Source organism: Amphibalanus amphitrite, unplaced genomic scaffold, assembly GCF_019059575.1.
Source record: "Amphibalanus amphitrite isolate SeventyFive unplaced genomic scaffold, NRLGWU_Aamphi_draft 000656F_arrow, whole genome shotgun sequence".
Classification (NCBI taxonomy): domain Eukaryota; kingdom Metazoa; phylum Arthropoda; class Thecostraca; order Balanomorpha; family Balanidae; genus Amphibalanus; species Amphibalanus amphitrite.
Genome location: NW_024882150.1, coordinates 179,092 through 197,047, shown reverse-complemented (window position 1 = coordinate 197,047; position 17,956 = coordinate 179,092). Strand labels below are relative to the sequence as shown.

Sequence of the window (17,956 nt, the reverse complement as noted above, 5' to 3'; positions counted from 1 at the left end):
TCAACATCCAAAGTTGACCTCATTCAAGAGTCCTTTTCATTCGATGAGCCGGACTATGACAAAAACGATGGTGCCAAAGATGCGGTTTTGTGATCATTTTTGACAAAGTTATACACCAAGAGCCTGCCTTGGGGTGCTTGACCTGACCTAACGGGGTCAACGTTTGACCTGAGACCTTTACCAGACGCAGTTGCCGCGTCTCGAAACGGCGCACACGCTCGTTTTTTCTGCAGTGCTCTAGCTCACTCAGAGGTGAAACCGCGAGGGGGGCTCACTCACCCTCTCCCTCCGCCAGGGCGCACGTAGAAAACCGATAGGTCGGGCGGGTCAATTCGAACGCGAACCTTGCAAAGCTCCGTCGGCCGGCACCCCGGCAGCTCCGCCCTGAGCGCGCGCCTGGCACAGCCGCCGGCGGACGGCAGTGCGCAGGCGCGGCCGGCCGACCGAGGGCACGCCGCCGCCGGCCGCCGGGCGCCGGGCGGCACCTCGTGACGCGCTGTGTATGTACGCCGGGGCCGATAGTGACGTGGTGCCGTGAATTGGTCGGTGATGGCGGCGGTTCGAGTGATGTCGCGCGCCGGCGGACTGGCACGCACTCTGCTGCCGTACGCCAGCGCGAGAGCATCGTCCACGATGGCAGCTCCCGGCGATTTCTACGCCCTCGAGGCGACCGATCTGGATGGTGAGTTTGTCCGGTCACGTGACCATGCTGCTCTGCTGTGTGTCCGCCCTTTTCCTCACGATGCATTATGCAATAACGGAAAATAAGATCATACAACATTCTAAACATAACGTCTTCTAATTATAAACATTTTATAGTTAGCTGATAGCTCTGCAACTGCAGTGGTGTGAAATGTGACAGTGACGTGTACGCCACTGCCCAATGGGCTCGCCGATTATGCAACATTGCAGGTTGCATGATGCATGATCGACGGCAAAAAAAAAATGTTCACCGTGTTATTTTGCATCCAGCCTTACATGAGGTTTATGACGGCTTTGAGTTTATTGGCATCGAACCAGCCGCTGTGCTGGTTGCTACAGCACCTCCTGGCTCCTACGTCCTACCGTTTCTTTGCGACCACGTGGGTCTTGAGCGTCAGCCGTCACAAAAACCGGTCCAGTTCTGGCAAGGCTGTTGCCAGGGCAGCTAGGGAGGGGGTCCAATTGGCCGGTACGCCGGATGACTGGTTGGTGGGGTAGGACAGATTAGAACCGGCTACAAAGACTCCAGTCTTCACGGCGAGGATGCAAAGATGCGCCTCTCAATCCGACCGGGCTTGTCCATTTTTTGAATTGACGGCAACAAAAAATGCACTGCCGGCTGCAGCAATAACACCGAAGTTTGTTTTCACAGTACATTGGCGGGTGAAAAGAGGATGTTGGAGGCTTGCCGCTTGGCCACTTTGAGTTCTTGATTCTGGCGAATTGGAGGAAGGGAAGTGGTCACTTTCAGACGCAGACGGTCATGTAAATGTAATTGATTTGATCATAGGCGTAGGAACAGGGGGGGGGGGGGGGCAGGTGGGCAAGTGCCCACCCACTTTTCGAGGTGGGGGGGGGGGGCCAACCATGTGTTTTGGCCCACCCACTTTTTACTCGAGGCCCCTCGTCTCGATTTGAGAGGACGTCGTCACCTTCCAGAATAAACAAACTCGGTAAAAATAAGTTCCACGAATCCCCACGCACGAACTCCAAGGGGCCGTCATGGATCCAAGGAGGCCCTTCGCCTTGCGGCATCGAAGCCCCTGAGACTGATGGCCTGAGAGGCCCTAGTGGATCTGAGGAGGCCCCAATATCCACATTGGTCTGGGGAGGCCCCTGACACTGGCGGTCTGGGAGGCCCCTCTATCCACACTAGAGGGAGTATGGCCCCTCTATCCACACTAGAGTACTCTGATGATGCCGCAAGGCGAAATATCAGTATCATTTTAATATGTCCAATTTTGTGCATTATTTGAACATTAATATGAGCAAAGGCTACTACTTCTCGTATTACAAAGTCTGAGAGGCTCTTCTATTTATACTAACCAGAGGAGGCCCCTAGGATTGATGGTCTAACAGGCCCTTCTATTTATACTAGCCAGAGGAGGCCCATGAGACTGATGGTCTGAGAGGCCCTTCTATTCAAACTAGGCACATGAGGCCCCTGAGAATGATAGTCGGAAGAGCCATGCGGCGGCAACTGGCCGTGGCCATATTTCGGCTCGGTAGGGCCCCACAGAGCTCATGAGAGCACCTCAAGGGCTCCTAAGAAGACACGCTTATCCCCATAAGGGTGCCACGCCGGCTTCTGAAGGCTCCTTGTAGGCATCTAAGGGCCCTTTCCGGCCTCTAACGGCTCCACCCGCCTGTGATGGCTCCACACCAGTGTTTATGAGCGCCACACAGCGGCGTCTTTGAGGGTCATACTAGTGTCTCTTAGGGCCCTATATCGGTGGCTCTGGGGGCCCCACACCGGTGCCTCTGTGGGCCACCTCACCTGTGCATCTCAAGGCTCTATAGGTACATTTGAAGGACCCATACCGACACCTCTGAGGGCCCCACACCAGTATCTCGGAGCTCGGAAAGCCCCACACCGGTAACTCTGAAGACTCACCGGCTCCTGAGAGCACCATGTTGATGTCTAACGGCTCCACAAGGCCACTGAAGGCATCACACAAGCTCTCACTGAGCTATAATGTCAATGTACCGGCCTCTGAGGGATTTAAGCCAGCGCATTCATAGCTTCACACCAGCAATTGTAAGGGCTTCACACTGAAGTATCTGAGGGTTCCACACCGGTGTCTCTAAGGCCACATACCGGTATCTCTGAGGGCCCCATACCGGCGTCTCCGAGGGTCCACATCTGGCGGGCACCCATCAGCGACTGAAGGTCCCGCACTGTCGACTCCGAGAGCCCCATCTGCGTCTGGGAGCACCATGCCGTCTCTAAGAACCACAGCGACTCCTCCGTACGAAAGATGGGCGTCTGCATGCCAAAGGGGAGCGGTTCTGAGACAGTAGGGCACCTACGCACAATAGAGGGGCGCCTATGGAGCCCATAGGGGCGCCTCAATGCGAAAGAGGGGCGCCTCTGAGGCCTACATATATGGGCGTCCACATGCAATAGAGGTCTGCAAATTGCAATTGATCAATGCCATGGGGGTGCATTCATTAGAAACAGGGGCGCCGGCATGGCAAAGAGAGGCGCTTTCAAGTGTCCATAAAAGAGAGACGCCTATGATAAGCGCACATTGTATGCGACAACGGGGCGACTGCTGGGACATATAGGGATGTCTCTGATGACTATACATAGGGTGCTTATATGCCAAAGAGGGCGCCTATGAAGCTAATGGGGGCACCTGGGAAACGAGGAAGACATTTGTGTAAGGGTTTTCAGGGGTCGTGCGCCGTTTGCGGCAAATAGATTCTTTAAAAAAAATCGGAGGGGGAATAAGTTTTAAAAATGGTGCGGACTTTCCGCACTGTTCGCTTAAGCGGTTACGTCCCTGGGTACATCTGCCCGATCTCAGAAGCTAGCTTTGGAGGTCATACTTGAAAGCAGCCAGCAGGACCAGGCAAAAGTAGGAGGCCCCTGAAAATAGGAGGCCCCCTGGAAAAGGAGGCCCCTTGGCAGGGTGGCCCACCCACTTTTCATGACGTTCCTACGCCCGTGGATTTGATACTTTTTATTGCAACGCCAATGGCAATGCATTCGAAGGCGTCACAAGTTTGGCGGATACCTGATGTCTTCCGCTTTGGCATGGGTTCTTTGGGAGATGGGAAGTTTCGATTTGAGTGGATCTGTATGGGACTGAAGTCTCCATTTCGATGCGGAGAAAAGTCATTATATGAAGCAAACGATGAAAGAAATTCTGGAAAAAGTTATGAATTTTAATACTGATATGGTCACTTACCTAATCCACGCCCTGCGGTGGGGTCTGATTATAACGCGACATGGCTGTGGGGGGGGGGACTATTCCCCCCGTTCCTCCGGTACTGCTGGACGGACGTACAAAACTCGAACGTCGCTCGATAGCCCTGTAAAAAAACTGTTGTGTGTTCATTAATTTCATTGATCTCTGGTCACTGATCACGTCACAAATCAGGTCAAAGGTCGCATTTTTTATCGTTTACGGGCCCTCTAGGAAATGCGTTATAACATCTAGTAAAGGGCATGTTATCGAGTATCATCGATAAAGTGTCGGTTTTCTTTCCTGATACATATGCTGCATCTGCATGTTTATGAACAATTTAGCATTTTAAATTCAATGGTGTTGGTCAGACGTGTATTGGGGCCGGTTTAGGCTACGTTCTGGTGGAGGTCAGGTAAAAAAAGGTCAAATTCCAAAGTTGATATATTGCATAAGAAGTGTGTCTATGCGATGCAGATTATCACGGGGAATCGAATGGTGGTCTTTGTTTTACTCTACATGGTCTATAACAGCTGAAAATTGAGTTTGAAAATTAAACAAATTTTGAGCTGCCACATAACTTTGTTAAAAATAGAGCTATCGAGCTGAAATTTGTCATGTCGATAGCTGACCAACAGTTTTATAGCATATATTCCTTTGTTTTCAAAACTTTGGAGAATTTTGGATATTTTTATGGTATTATACCTATCCAAAAGATCACGTTTGATTTTTGGGGGTCAAAATACAAAGGAGAAAATCCTATTTCTTTTTTATGCTTTTTTCTTTTTGATTTCAGCATTTTCTCCGTCTTCAAAACTGTAGGCGTGACATCTCTTCCCGCAAAACTTTTTTTGTCGAAAATGCCAGAACATGCCGTCACAATGACGTCTTTTTCACCTGACCTAAGGTGGGCGTGAGCTAAAAGATCCGCAAGACTGTTATTCCGGGAAGCAGATCGCCTGACTGAACGAGCCTGGCTTGGGCTGCTTCTCAAAAGTTGTGTTGCCGTAATCTGTCCTTGATATCCTTGTAAGAGATGAATACTTACGGCTAGCTGCTCAGCTTGCTTTTTTATTATTAATGCCAATTTATGTTAGCATTGGATAAAGCGGACTATAGGTTAAACTATACGCAATATTTTTATTTTGCTTAGACATTTAACCGGCTTTGTGTTTTGCGAGTAAAAATGTAATGTAAGAATGCCATTATCTGTAAGAATGCCTCACCCTTCGCCACACTGAAATTCTTAATTTATTACTTCAAGGACCATGCTTTTTTTGCTCATTAAAATCAAAGGAGGACGCTTTTTACGGATGATAAGCATTCTGTATCTGTCATTACACGTGGAACAGTTCCTCTATCAGGAAGGACTCGTTCGGCTGAAGGATTCCAGAGGACCACACCACACCACGCGGTCGGAGATGGCCTTGGACGCAGGCGCCCCGCAGCCACGCTGAAAAAAAGTTATTTATCGTCATCTCCCGTGGAAGCTGCCACTAGCCTCTCCCAAGCGCCAGTACACTCTCCCCGGGGGCTGGTGGACCATTCCAAACACCGAGGAACCCCTGGTAGCACGGGGCTGTAATTTGAACTGGCCGCAGGGGGCGGTGTTGTGTTGCATAGTGCGTCGTTGGGATGCCTGAGCCCCAGCTGCAGCTCCGTCTGTTGACGGGAGCTGTACCGCGTGCAAACACTGCGCTCCGTTTGTTACCGAGTGGGCCGGCTGCGGGCCCTGCCGACACCCTCCTCCTCCCCCAGCCGGTCTCCCCATTCCCAGAAGCAGGGTGACTTGGCGGATTTCTGCCCCGCAGCGTCACTAAGGTGTGACTTCCTAGCCAACTGTGGGGCGGGAACATCAATAATGAACAGTCGGAACAGCTAATGCTGTAGAAAATGCTTTGTCTTTCTGAAAGCGCTAAATTTATTTGCTTGCATCTTTGTATCGTACATTTGCAATTAAATTGTGCGAGACATTTTATCATATTTTAACCCGCGCCCCGCTGGGCTATTCAGCCATACGCGCCCTGCTGGGGGGGGGGGGCAGATTCTGCCCCCCCCCCTGTCTAACTTCCGAACCGATGGTCGTAGAAAGACGGGGAAAACGGCAATCGAAAGCTCTCAACAAGGCGGATCTTAAGAACCCAAATTTTTTTGCTTAAGTAGGTCAGAGGTCAGGTCAAGGTCAGGTCAAGGGTACAACATGCAAGTTTCTACAGTATCGGCCTTGCACCGTAGTTGCCGAAGAATGGACTGAGACTGATTGCCCAAAACGTGTTCTTACCTTAGACTACCAAGACAATATTCGTTGCATACAATGTCATTCAAAGGTCAAGGTCAAGGTCAGGTCGGGTCAGGTCAGGTCAGGTCACCAAAAACAAAATATAGAAAAGGGTATGTGCGACACATGTTTTATGGGTCATTTTACTTACAGAATTCAATAGGCACACTCAATAAATGATATTGACCACCTCTGGATGAATTTCAGGTCGAGGTCAGGTCAAGGTCAGGTCAAGTGGGGTCAAATTTTGAAGTTGGTTGTTAAGGCCTAAAAAGGTGTCTATCTGATACAGTTTTTCACGGCGAATCGAATGATGCTATTTTTGTTTCCGTACGAGATCTAGAACGTCCAAAAAAATCATTTTTCAAAATTTTTGTTTGTCGTGACGTCATAAAATTTTGAATAACTCCCACATTTTTTAACCGATTTTCTAAAAATTTGTATGTAGGTGCACATAGACCATTTCTCTGACATATATTCCGTTTTATTCGATAAACTCAAAATTTTAGATTTTATGATTATTTTCCCCCAAAAAATCAGTTTTTTGAAAAAATGGGCCCAAATCCAAAAATTTCAAAAAACCGAGATAGCCATTTGATAGACAAAGTAAAAACACGTATAACCTTTTTGTTACGCCTTGATTGCTTTAAAATTGAAGATGTTAACGGCGTTTGAAATTTTGCCGTTTTTGAGGCGAAAATTGCGAACATGACGTCACTAAAACGTCAATTTCTCAAATTTTCCGACGGATTTCGCTCAAATTTTCAGGGAACGTGTCAAATTGATGTATGATAAGGTACTGAAAGTTTGACGTCGCTGGCGTAACGCGTTTAGAAGTTATTGGCGAAAAACGGGAGGGGGGCAGATTCTGCCCCCCCCCCCCAGCGGGGCGCGGGTTAAGGCCGCCCCACACTGGAACTCGCATGCGGGTTGCGGGTTTGCGGGTTTTGAGTTTGCGGGCATAATACTAATTCATAGAGTGATTAGACCGTTTCCTTATGGTAACTTCATGAATGCAGTGAAGCCGGTACACCTTCAGAAACTTACATATAGTCGCAATACCAGCGCAACGAACCAAAATTCGGCTCCAACGAAAAACCCGCAAACCTCGCAGAACTCGCAGACCTCGCAGCGAGGAAAATCGAAAGTTGACTCAAAATCAACTTTTGGAATGCAATGCAAGGTCGCTCGCGAGCTAAAAACATGCAGACTCGCTTGTTAGATGGTAGTGTGGGTCACTCGGCAAAGATTGTATTATTTGATTTTGAAGAAACCCGAAAACCCAAAAACTCGCAACCCGCATGCGAGGTCCAGTGTGGGGCGGCCTTTAAACTGTCCGCGCGTGCCTGAAAAAATGAGTGATAGCGTTGTAATGTTCGTGGCATTTTTGTTGTTAATTGTGAAACTTATCTATTTCATGTTTTAATAAGCTATTCTTTTAATGTGTATAGGTATTCATGTTACCTACACAAAGTCGGGGTAGTGCAGCTAAATATAGATCAGTAATTACTGTGTCAATAGCGCAATTAAACTTCCAATTATGTCAAGTCTCTATCGTCAGAGCCTTCGGCGGCGTTGGCGTTTACGAGCGTGTAGTTCTGCTGGACCGCGATGTTGCATGTCACCGTGACAGGACTGTTACGATGCCGGTGGGACGGGATCGGACTTTGTCCGACCGTCGTTCTCGTGACCAAGTCGGGACGGATCAGGGAGTGGGCTGACACCTCCAGAATGACTCGTCAGAGTCGAAAGGCACGGGAAATGGCCCCGGGCGAGGCGCTGGGTGCAGCGGAGGCGGCAGCACGCGGTGCGGTGCGTGCGGCTTCAATTAAGTTGTCCCTCCACGACCAGCCTACCTCGCGAGGTCACAGCGCGACCCACCCAGAGACGCAGCGTGTCAGGGTGATTGCATTTTATCCAAACATTTCGTAAATATGCAAGATGTTGCAACAAAAATTACCCGACGTTTCGTTTATTATAACCTTTTCAAGGGTAATGATTTAGGATGTATGATAGGATGTTAATGATAAACGAAGGTTTGTTGTCAATAGTTAAAACACTTTTCTTTAGAATTGTGTTTTTCTATTGAAAAACAAATCTGAGTTCTCTGACAATTTGGCAAAAGCTGCCTGAGATCAGTAATCATCCCAGAGGATGTTTATCCAAACATCCTCTGGGACTTATTAGAGGTTAACTCTCGCACGACCAGGCCATTTCTCATAACACGAACGACCAGGGGGGGGGGGGGGGGTGTTACGACCCCCCCCCCCCTGGCGTTTCGAAACGGAAGGTCGTAGAGCTTAGCGGAAAAAACCAACGGATTGCTCTCAACGAGATCTCGCGATTGGTGGTATATTTTTTGGTCCTAGGTCAACATTTGACCTACTTATGACCGGTCAAAGGTCAAATTTTCCGAAAAATCAAACTTTTTCAACTTTCCGCGGCGATTGCGGCAAAACGGTGGGAGATATCGACTTGAAACCTTCACTATCGTGTTCCTTGATCAATTCTCTATCGGTTGGTATGTATTTCGTTTCCCTAGCTCTAAAAATGGCGCGTTGGGAGCGCCGGAAGTCGGCAAGGTCACAGTCGGCGGCAGAAATTCGAAAAATCAAAATTTAAATTTTTGAAATCTGATTGTATTTTTGGATTTGGGAGGTCCATTTGCTCCCTATAGAAGCTAATATTGCTGCATATTCCCATTGAGGTGACAAGAATTAGCAAAATAGTGGTTCGGGCGCTTTTCAAAAATAGTACCGGACGCTGTTCCTCTTGTGACGTCATAGCTCTCCGTGACCTGACCTGACCCGGTCAATTTTCTTGCACCACACGATAGCCAATGCTTGCCCCAACATGCATGGGAAGTTTCATCATGATCCATCAAACAATGTGGGTATCACCGGCAGAAAACCTAGGGATTCGGCGCACACGTTTGGTAACTGTCGGCCGGAGGATGTACCTCTTATGACGTCATAACTCCGTGACCTGACATGACCCGATCAATTTTTTTTTCGGCAAAAGATGCGCAAAGGTTGCCCCAGAGGGTATTGAAAATTTCAGCCCGCTACGACAAGCCGTTTAGCGTGCACTTCGAAAAAACCTCAGGGGGGGGGGGGTGATACAACCCCCCCCCCCCCTAGGCGTTCTAGGGTTAACTTCTTTATTAATGGCAACTCAGTTTGCGATCCCCAGATTTTAGAAGGAAAATCTCATTTTACCCGTTTTCTACATTACATTCTCTTGGTTACGCAATATGTCAATGTAGATTCGAATATCATTCCGGTGTCCGATCCGACGCATCGCGTGATCCCAATCAACACCATTTCCTGTGGAACTATGACGGACCGCGGACGATGGGGCTCAGTGCGGTCGCTAATGGGATGGATCAGGCGCGGTCGAACCAGGAGTGACCTGTCGTCACGCTAGCGTGACGGGGCGACATGTCGACAGGCGTCGTGACGGCGCGGCTGGACAGGGAAGGGATGGACACTTGGATCTCTTGGGCGACCTTTTCATGTTGCTAATAGATATGAATAGAAACTTAATAAATGACTGTATATGTATCGGGTTAATGGAAACATATGGCAAAAATTTAATCTAATATTTGGCTTATGGCAAAATATAATCATCAGCTAACTATGCTGATCATAAAATCTAATTAGATTTACGAATGCTAGTTCAAATATTGTGCGTCGCATGCCTATCTTCTCATGTTTTGCCATGCACCATACCCAAATGTAACACACTTTGTCGAGGCTCGAACCGTCTTATCCGCACACATCACACGGGCTGGTCCTACTCCTATCTCGAGTCAAGGCCAACCGTCATCCCACCAATTCTGTCCTATTGCCAGTCTTCCGGTATCTGATTCGGTCTCCAACACACGACCCTTGGCCAGTTCCCCGTCCTGCCCAGTAAATGGCGTGGAATGCCGTCGCTCTGTTGGGTTTCAGAGCGAACATGGCTCTTATCGCCGCAGCTGATCCCAGGCCGTCCATGGCCGCCGATACGACCAAGGCCAGCGGGAGGGGAGTTCGGGGAGGGGCTGATAGGTTCCTACCCGTGCCAACGGCGGGTGCCTGGGCGGTGATGTGCTCGAGCTCTTATCTATCGTTAGTGGCTCAGGCAATTTAAACGCTTGCACAGATATGACACTTGTTCGAGGCTAGCCTTTTATTTCTTTATTGGTGTCGTTCAACATGTATAACGATCTATAGGGCCCAATCTCATTTCAGATTGCCTAGCTGGCTGCTCTCAAATAACCATGTGCAGTGTACAATGATTTGGGATATACCCCTAATTTGTCGTACAAACAGATGCTAATGGTCGGTAAACAGGCAAACAAATAAACTATCAACTGTTTTTCGTCGATTTTGTCCATAACTAGTTGCCATATAGTTGCAACTGCAGATATTTGTGAGGTTATCCCCGAGTCACACAAATGTTTTATCTTTTGATATCAATCGTAGTCAGTTAGTCTCAATGAGCACGTACCTTTCGCATGGCGCATGCCAAATTACGATAAATCACTCGAAAAGTGCAACAATGTGCATCGAAATCGGTTGAGCGGCATTGGCACAGGTTAAGTTGAGTATGAAGTCCAATCTCATATAACCCGAGACAGATTTTGACCTAGTTATCGTCCCTAATTTCCCGAAATTGTCTCTGAAACACAATCATTCTAAAAAAGTTAATTATCATCGGTGGACTGTTCTGATTTGTGTTCGGGTAGAACCCACCACTGCTCGTGTTTTTTTGCTGAAGGATAACATACATATACATCGAATAACGTTATGTTATTCGATGTTATAACGTTGCTCGTTTACGGAGACTTCTGAACGTTTCCCCTGACGTTCAAACTAGCGTTGAACGTTATTAGGTAATTCGCCATGGCCAGTACAGTCCCGGTGTGCCCCCACCCCTGTTTCTGGTTTTCTGTGTACGTATGGTAGGTATATTTAACAACCAGTATAACGCCTTTTGGGGCGACTAACGGAGCGAGCGAGAGGGTGGGCCTTGCACGTGCGAAATTGCGAGGGGGTACCTCCAACTGACTTGTGCATGGCACCCTACTAACCGGTCTCTAGCGGTGTGCCAAATTTGGGCACAATCGGCCCAGCCGTTCTCGAGATCTGGAAGCGGCACCCTGCACGTGCGCACGTGCAAAATGGGTCCCAACTGACTTGTGCACGGCACCCTACTAACCGGTCCATAACTGTGTACCAAATTTGAGGGTAATTGGTCGAGCCGTTCTCGAGATCTGGAAACGACCCCTGCACGTGCGCACGTGCAGCAGCGCCCCAACTCTGGCACATGGATATGCAGTGCCTAGTGGGTGCCTACCTACATGCCAACTTTCAGCGCAATCGGCCAAGTAGTTACCGAGATATTGCAACAATTACAAAACGGACACCTCTTCGTTTTGCACGTGGCACGTGCATAAGGGGTCACCCACATGCATCAGGAATAGTCCAATACTTGGTAGAAGGAATGAAGCTACCCTACAAAAATTACCGCGTGTAAATCGGTCAAGTGGTTGCTGAGATATAGGCCTCGCAAAAGCGTGACCACGGCCGGCCGCTCATACTCAGAAATTTCCGTAATCTAAGGAAAGACTACGCTCGCTTCGCTCGCTCCGTAATGACGTGGTCCAGGGTCAACTGCTGCTCCTGCATGCACGGCGCTGCGATGCAAAGAGCGGAACTTGCAGCTGCATGCCGCTTTGGCAGCTCCACTCATTTCCACGGCCTCCAGGAGAATGAAATGGAAGTTGACAGTAGACGTAGAGCGAATTGTGGTAATGGCTATTGTAACCATAGAGCCATTGTTTGCGAGCTCGAGTAAAACGAGACGTCAGTGCAACCCGTGAAACTTGTCGACTGCCGTGAGCCATGATAAACGCGGCAATCGAAGGGTTTCTGCGGACCGCCTTCTGGTCGGCCCTTGCAGCATATTTCATCAGTTGAGTCGTATATCGCTGTTTTTAGGCCAAACTGATGCGTGCAGTGACTCGCCCACCCTATACCTTCATAATAATTTATAACTCCAGCTTTTGAATATCTACTTCAGCCGGTCCAGTGGTTAAAATGTTATAATCCGAACGTTACATACCAAGCTTACATAAGACTTCGAAACCACGATCGTTAGGTGTACATACTCTTACTTGATTCCACAGTTTACCGTAGGTATTACTATTTCACCAGTTCTCAGAATACTGATCCTCAGTCCTCACCTCATGTATAGTGCTCGTTAACACAAAGGCTGTCCAACGTCTGGTAATTATTCTTCAGTCGTACTACGTGCAGTGGAAGTTATTCTTGTTATCGACACATTTTGCGAAGTCCAGTTCCACTTTAATCCATCTGTTAATTCTATTAAATCTATTCCAATGAATCTGTTTTGTTTTTCTACGCACATTCGCAGTTGAACGCGCTGTGGTGAGTGGGGCTTATGTTGTTGATTTGTCGTTGTTATACTCAAGATTATTACAGATCGTTGTAATTCATACTTGCCTTCATTTCTTATTATAATTTGCGCTCTTTCATTGGCCGTGCATATCTAGAAAAGGAGGCTTTATATGCTCCCTACGTCTACGACTTTCAGCGCAACGCCGGTCTCCACAACGGATGTTCGCAGGCTTTGCTTACACTCTCCATGTTTTTCTTGCAGGGAAGAATGTCAGCTTCAGCAAGTACAAGGGCAAGGTGGTGCTGATCGAGAACACGGCGACCCTCTGAGGCACAACCACTCGGGACTTTACCCAGATGAATTTACTCATCAACCGGTTCGGTCCCGAGAAGCTGGCTGTGCTGGCTTTCCCCTGCAACCTCTTCGGGCACCAGGTGAGGTCATTGCTGGGTAGTCACAGCTGGTCATGGGGTAAGTCACGGCTGGGTGGGTCATCACTCATAGGTCATGGGCTCGGGTAGGCCGCAGCTGGGTCGCATATGTCTGAAGATTTTGTTACCCGACCAATTGGGCGTTGTATAGTAGCTGGACAGTGTAGATACCGATTGACTAAGACAAATGCATTCGGACTTTAAGCGGCTTAGATGGTCAAGCCAGCCCGGGATCAGGACACGTTATTAGGTATGTGCTATGTGACGTGCCTTTTGTTACACTGTTGCCCCCTGCATCAGCGAGATCAGCAGGTAATATTGATCCTGAGCACGGATATATTGCCTGGACAGCTGTACCGGAGGTCCATTTGCCGCCCCGTTACGCCAATAAATTCTCTGTCTTGTCTCCAATCGCTATCGTGTCTCAATCTCCTATCGCTGCTCACTCTATCACCTCTACGTCATCCCTGTTCTTGAGTAGACTGTGGACCTCACTCACCTCACGGCCAGGAGGCACGTGGGTGGGGCGGAAGGGGCGGAGCGCGCGGCGGTCCAGAGTCCACCTGAGGAAGCTTAACGGTCGTGACGACCACTTGCCACTTCACTACAATGAGTCACGTTATGCACTCGCCTTCTGGTTACGTGACAGAATCGAGGGCCATTCTTGTGCTTTACGAAACTTTTTTTAGAGAGGTCTTCCGTTGTTTTATTTGCTAGCCATTGCGCTGGATGCTATACTTACACAAGCATAACGTGATTGAATTTATGTGATGTGATGTGCGGTCTTTCCATACATTTACACATATTTTCTGTGATCTGCTCTTCTTAAGTGGAGTTTTACGAACCAAATGAATGTGAGCTTTGCTTCTGAACAATTTCTGTCCATGTATTACAAAAAAACATCATTTCTAAGTCATCTCGTTAATTGTACCAATTCATTCACACACCCCGACGATTTACAATGGCTATAGCCGGACTACCGCCGTCCATCCGACGCCGCTCACCCACCCTCTCATCTCTCTTTTTCGTCTGCAGGAGAATGCTGCGAACGAGGAGATCCGTAACGCTCTGCGTCACGTACGGCCCGGCAACAACTTCGAGCCACTGTGCGAGATGTTCTCAAAGGTGGAAGTGAACGGAAGCCGCGAGCACCCCGTGTTCAAGGTGGGTAGGCGGGGTTGGGGAGGGAGGAGAAGGGCTGGCCTATACAGCTGGTAACTTAGATCAGCACAGCTGTGATACAGGGAGGGACATGTGCCGCTGTACTGTAGGCACTTAGCAAGGTTTAGGTTTGATCAGTTTGATCTATAGTGCAGTGGCGTGGTTTCCTTATCACCAGTATAACGCCTTTTGGGGCGACTAACGGAGCGAGCGAGAGGGTGGGCCTTGCACGTGCGAAATTGCGAGGGGGTACCTCCAACTGACTTGTGCACGGCACCCTACTAACCGGTCTCTAGCGTTGTGCCAAATTTGGGCACAATTGGCCCAGCCGTTCTCGAGATCTGGAAGCGGCACCGTGCACGTGCGCACGTGCAAAATGGGTCCCAACTGACTTGTGCACGGCACCCTACTAACCGGTCCCTAACTGTGTACCAAATTTGAGCGCAATCGGTCGAGCCGTTCTCGAGATCTGGAAACGACCCCTGCACGTGCGCACGTGCAGCAGCGCCCCAACTCTGGCACATGGATATGCAGTGCCTAGTGGGTGCCTACCTACATGCCAACTTTCAGCGCAATCGGCCAAGTAGTTACCGAGATATTGCAACAATTACAAAACGGACACCTCTTCGTTTTGCACGTGGCACGTGCATAAGGGGTCACCCACATGCATCAGGAATAGTCCAATGAATGAAGGAATGAAGTAGAAAGGAATGAAGCTACCCTACAAAAATTACCGCATGTAAATCGGTCAAGTGGTTGCTGAGATATAAGCCTCGCAAAAGCGTGACCACGGCCGGCCGGCCGGCCGCTCATACTCAGAAATTTCCGTTAATCTAAGGAAAGACTACGCTCGCTTCGCTCGCTCCGTAATTATTATTTTGTCTCCGCTCAAGCCGTTCGTTCTGATCTTATCAGTATAGATTGGGTAGAATATGTTAGGTTATGGATATCTGCAGCCTGCAGGCGAAAACCTCCCGCAGGGATGCCTGGTCTGACGTTATCGTTACGTGCTACACGTGACGGAGCAACGTTCACGTACAGTGACCGTGACGCCGAACTGGGCAGTCGACACGTTCCGTTCGTGTTTTCCACCACCTGCGCGGACCGGACGAGGTCGTGGGGCCGATCGGACGGACGTCTCGTGTTGACTGAGGTGACTGGGCGCCGCGGGTCGACTCTGGTGACACGCGGGGATGGACGGATCGATGGGCCCAGAGCCGCCCTCGTGGGTGGTCGAGGTCACGCAGACGAGACGGCAGAGACGGAGCGGTAACTTCAGTCGACGTCCTTTGAGAGATAGTTTTACGTTATAGTGGAATTGAAACACGGCAACGGAAACTATTGTGCCCACCTAAGAGCATGATGCCTTTGTGTTTTGCAAGTCATATTGCAGGCTTGTAACGCGGCATAGTGGCTACTACGCCTGCAAATGTGCCTTATCGTTCCGACTAACCGTTCTCATGCAATGTTTTCATTATTCCTACCAAAGTCCTTTTTGCACGATTTCTCCGTTAAGTAGCATTTGCGAAAAATGGTTGCGTCTGAAGTTTCATTTTTCCTCGTTATCTTTATCGATCTGTGGAAGAAGCCAGCCTTTGTCATCATTTTCAGCAGTCGCATGTGACAAGGCTTGGGCGCCAAGTGTTGGATTACCATGTTGCGGGCTGTTCTAATGCAGACCTAATTCTAATCTAGTTCTGATGAAGATGTGTGAAGGTCGAAGCACCAAACCTTTATGACACTGAAATAAGACTTCTGTCTGGTTGTCGAAACGTTCGTCAGTTACAATCAAGTTCCACACTGTATATATCAAACGGAGACGACGCCTTACAGAGTGTGCGGCATACATAAACAAACGGATCAGCCCGATATGCCTCGTCATGGACCGGGTTGTAACAGGACCTGCGTGGTAGTTGTGATGACTTGCAGACTATGCTAGGTAGTGGGGCCTCCGGACCGGCTGAGCTAGCTACTAGCTGACACAATGCCTGCTGCCTCGTTATAAAACGGCCAGTGGATGTGTCTTGACCGACGCATTGCCAGACGTCTCTACCGATCGCACTGTTAGGTTTACAATTTGCGTATGACTGATTGTCTTTATTTCAATCGCACAGCAAAAAAAAGTACCAAAACCGCGACTGAAGGGGCGAGCGATGGAGCTGACTCCGAAATTTAGAGCCGGGGGCTCGGTTCACTTCTTTCTGTACACTGTCATAGGCTTTTTGTTGAAAACCGAGTCTTAAAGGGGCCTTGGTCTCCAATCACTCCCAATAATACCTTTGCATTATCGCACATGTCCGTTCAGTGCTGACTGTTAAGCTTTAACAATATCCGGTTCATTGGCATTCCGTTCAGCTCGTGCTCCCCCCACATCTGACATCTCCTTCCTCCGACAGTACCTGAAGACGGCGCTGCCGCTGCCGGCTGACGACCCCACCTCCCTCATCGAGGACCCCAAGCTCATCATTTGGGCACCGGTGAAGCGGAGCGACATCTCGTGGAACTTTGAAAAGTTCCTGATCGGCCCTGACGGCAAACCTTTCCGGAGGTAACTGTTCAGTGGATATTGACAGTCGTGTGCTTTCATTTATCAACTACTGGATGTAGGGACGTTAAAGTGTCGTGACTAGGTATTATTCTGTAATAAGGTATTTTGAATACGTGTTCGCCTGGACTTGGCTCAAAACTTTCCCACAATTTACCGGAAGGCCTATCGTTTCTTGTGAATCCAGTTTGATATGAAGGCGTTGTATGCGATATTTCGTGAGAGTATCCCACCGGTTGGCTATTACCTACCGAAGGATTCCACTGTTTCTCTCGCATCGTACAGAAAGACGTAAAGGCAGAATGGTACATGCACCCACGATCCCATTGCTGTAGAACAGGCATTGTAAATGTTAATATGTTATGCAGCCCATCGCCGTACCCATCGGTGAGCGAACTTCATCGCCACTGTTCACTCAACTCCTCGCTCACACCGTTCTCTTCTCCCCAGGTACAGCAAGAAGTACGAGACCGTCAAAATCGAGGACGACATCAAGAACCTCATGAGCCAGCGAGGCAAGTGATGACGTGATCGTACGGCTGTGTGACCGGACGCCGCGCGCCGCGCCGGTGCCGGGCCGGTCGCCAGCGCCCCTGCACCGTCCGTATGACGGCGCCACCTGAAACGTCGACAGATGGGGGTGGTGCCTGAGGTTCCCGGGACGGAGGGGGCGCGCGGCCGGTCCTCCGCCGGTGGCGGCGCGAGCCGTCTGCTGTCGGTCGGACTGGAAGTATTGTTGTGTACCGAGTGCCATGATGTGTGGCTGCTTGTTGGTCAATACACGATGTGCCATGATTGAGCAGGGTTTGAACGAATATGTGCCAGCCGCAGAGTTTGTCAGCTAACGGACAAAGCCAACTACTATAGGCCAGTCAGACAGCAGACACATTGGGTCTGTTCCATTCACGCTTCCCATCACCTCTTAACTCCTCCAAGATTGCTCCCCTGTTCCAGCGGCAGCTCGAGCCCCTACGAAGCCAAGGAGGGTCCTGGTCCAACCTTCTCTCTATCTTGCTCTTGGAAGAGTTTAGAAGTGTTAGGAAGTACGACTGCAACAGGTTCATTGTCAGCCTTGTGAACAGTTACAAGGAAGTACGACTGCAACAGGTTCATTGTCAGCCTTATAAACAGTTACAAGGCATTGCTAGTCACAATGCCTTATGACTGACGGGTTCATAGTCACCTATGCTAGATGCCAGATACTGACAGTGACAAGCACACAAGTGAATCTGAAACGCTG

At 49.2% G+C, this 17,956-nt stretch overlaps 1 protein-coding gene across 1 annotated transcript; it reads left to right on the top strand.

Annotated features, from left to right (window-relative positions):
- The first annotated feature begins 241 nt into the window (after positions 1 to 241).
- On the top strand, positions 242 to 17,511 carry LOC122364104 (glutathione peroxidase 1-like). Its single transcript, XM_043334177.1, has 5 exons — positions 242 to 682; positions 12,841 to 13,013; positions 14,046 to 14,174; positions 16,568 to 16,719; positions 17,167 to 17,511. Exons 2-5 carry the CDS (start codon positions 12,936 to 12,938, stop codon positions 17,237 to 17,239), a joined length of 432 nt encoding a protein of 143 aa, XP_043190112.1. The 5' UTR covers positions 242 to 682; positions 12,841 to 12,935; the 3' UTR covers positions 17,240 to 17,511.
- The last annotated feature ends 445 nt before the right edge of the window (positions 17,512 to 17,956 follow it).

Excerpts from the sequence above, each read along its gene's own strand:
- LOC122364104 (XM_043334177.1), top strand. The coding sequence starts at position 12,936 with ATGAATTTACTCATCAACCGGTTCGGTCCCGAGAAGCTGGCTGTGCTG. Across the intron at positions 14,175-16,567 it reads GCGAGCACCCCGTGTTCAAG|TACCTGAAGACGGCGCTGCC; the intron begins GTGGGTAGGCGG and ends TTCCTCCGACAG. Across the intron at positions 16,720-17,166 it reads GACGGCAAACCTTTCCGGAG|GTACAGCAAGAAGTACGAGA; the intron begins GTAACTGTTCAG and ends TCTTCTCCCCAG.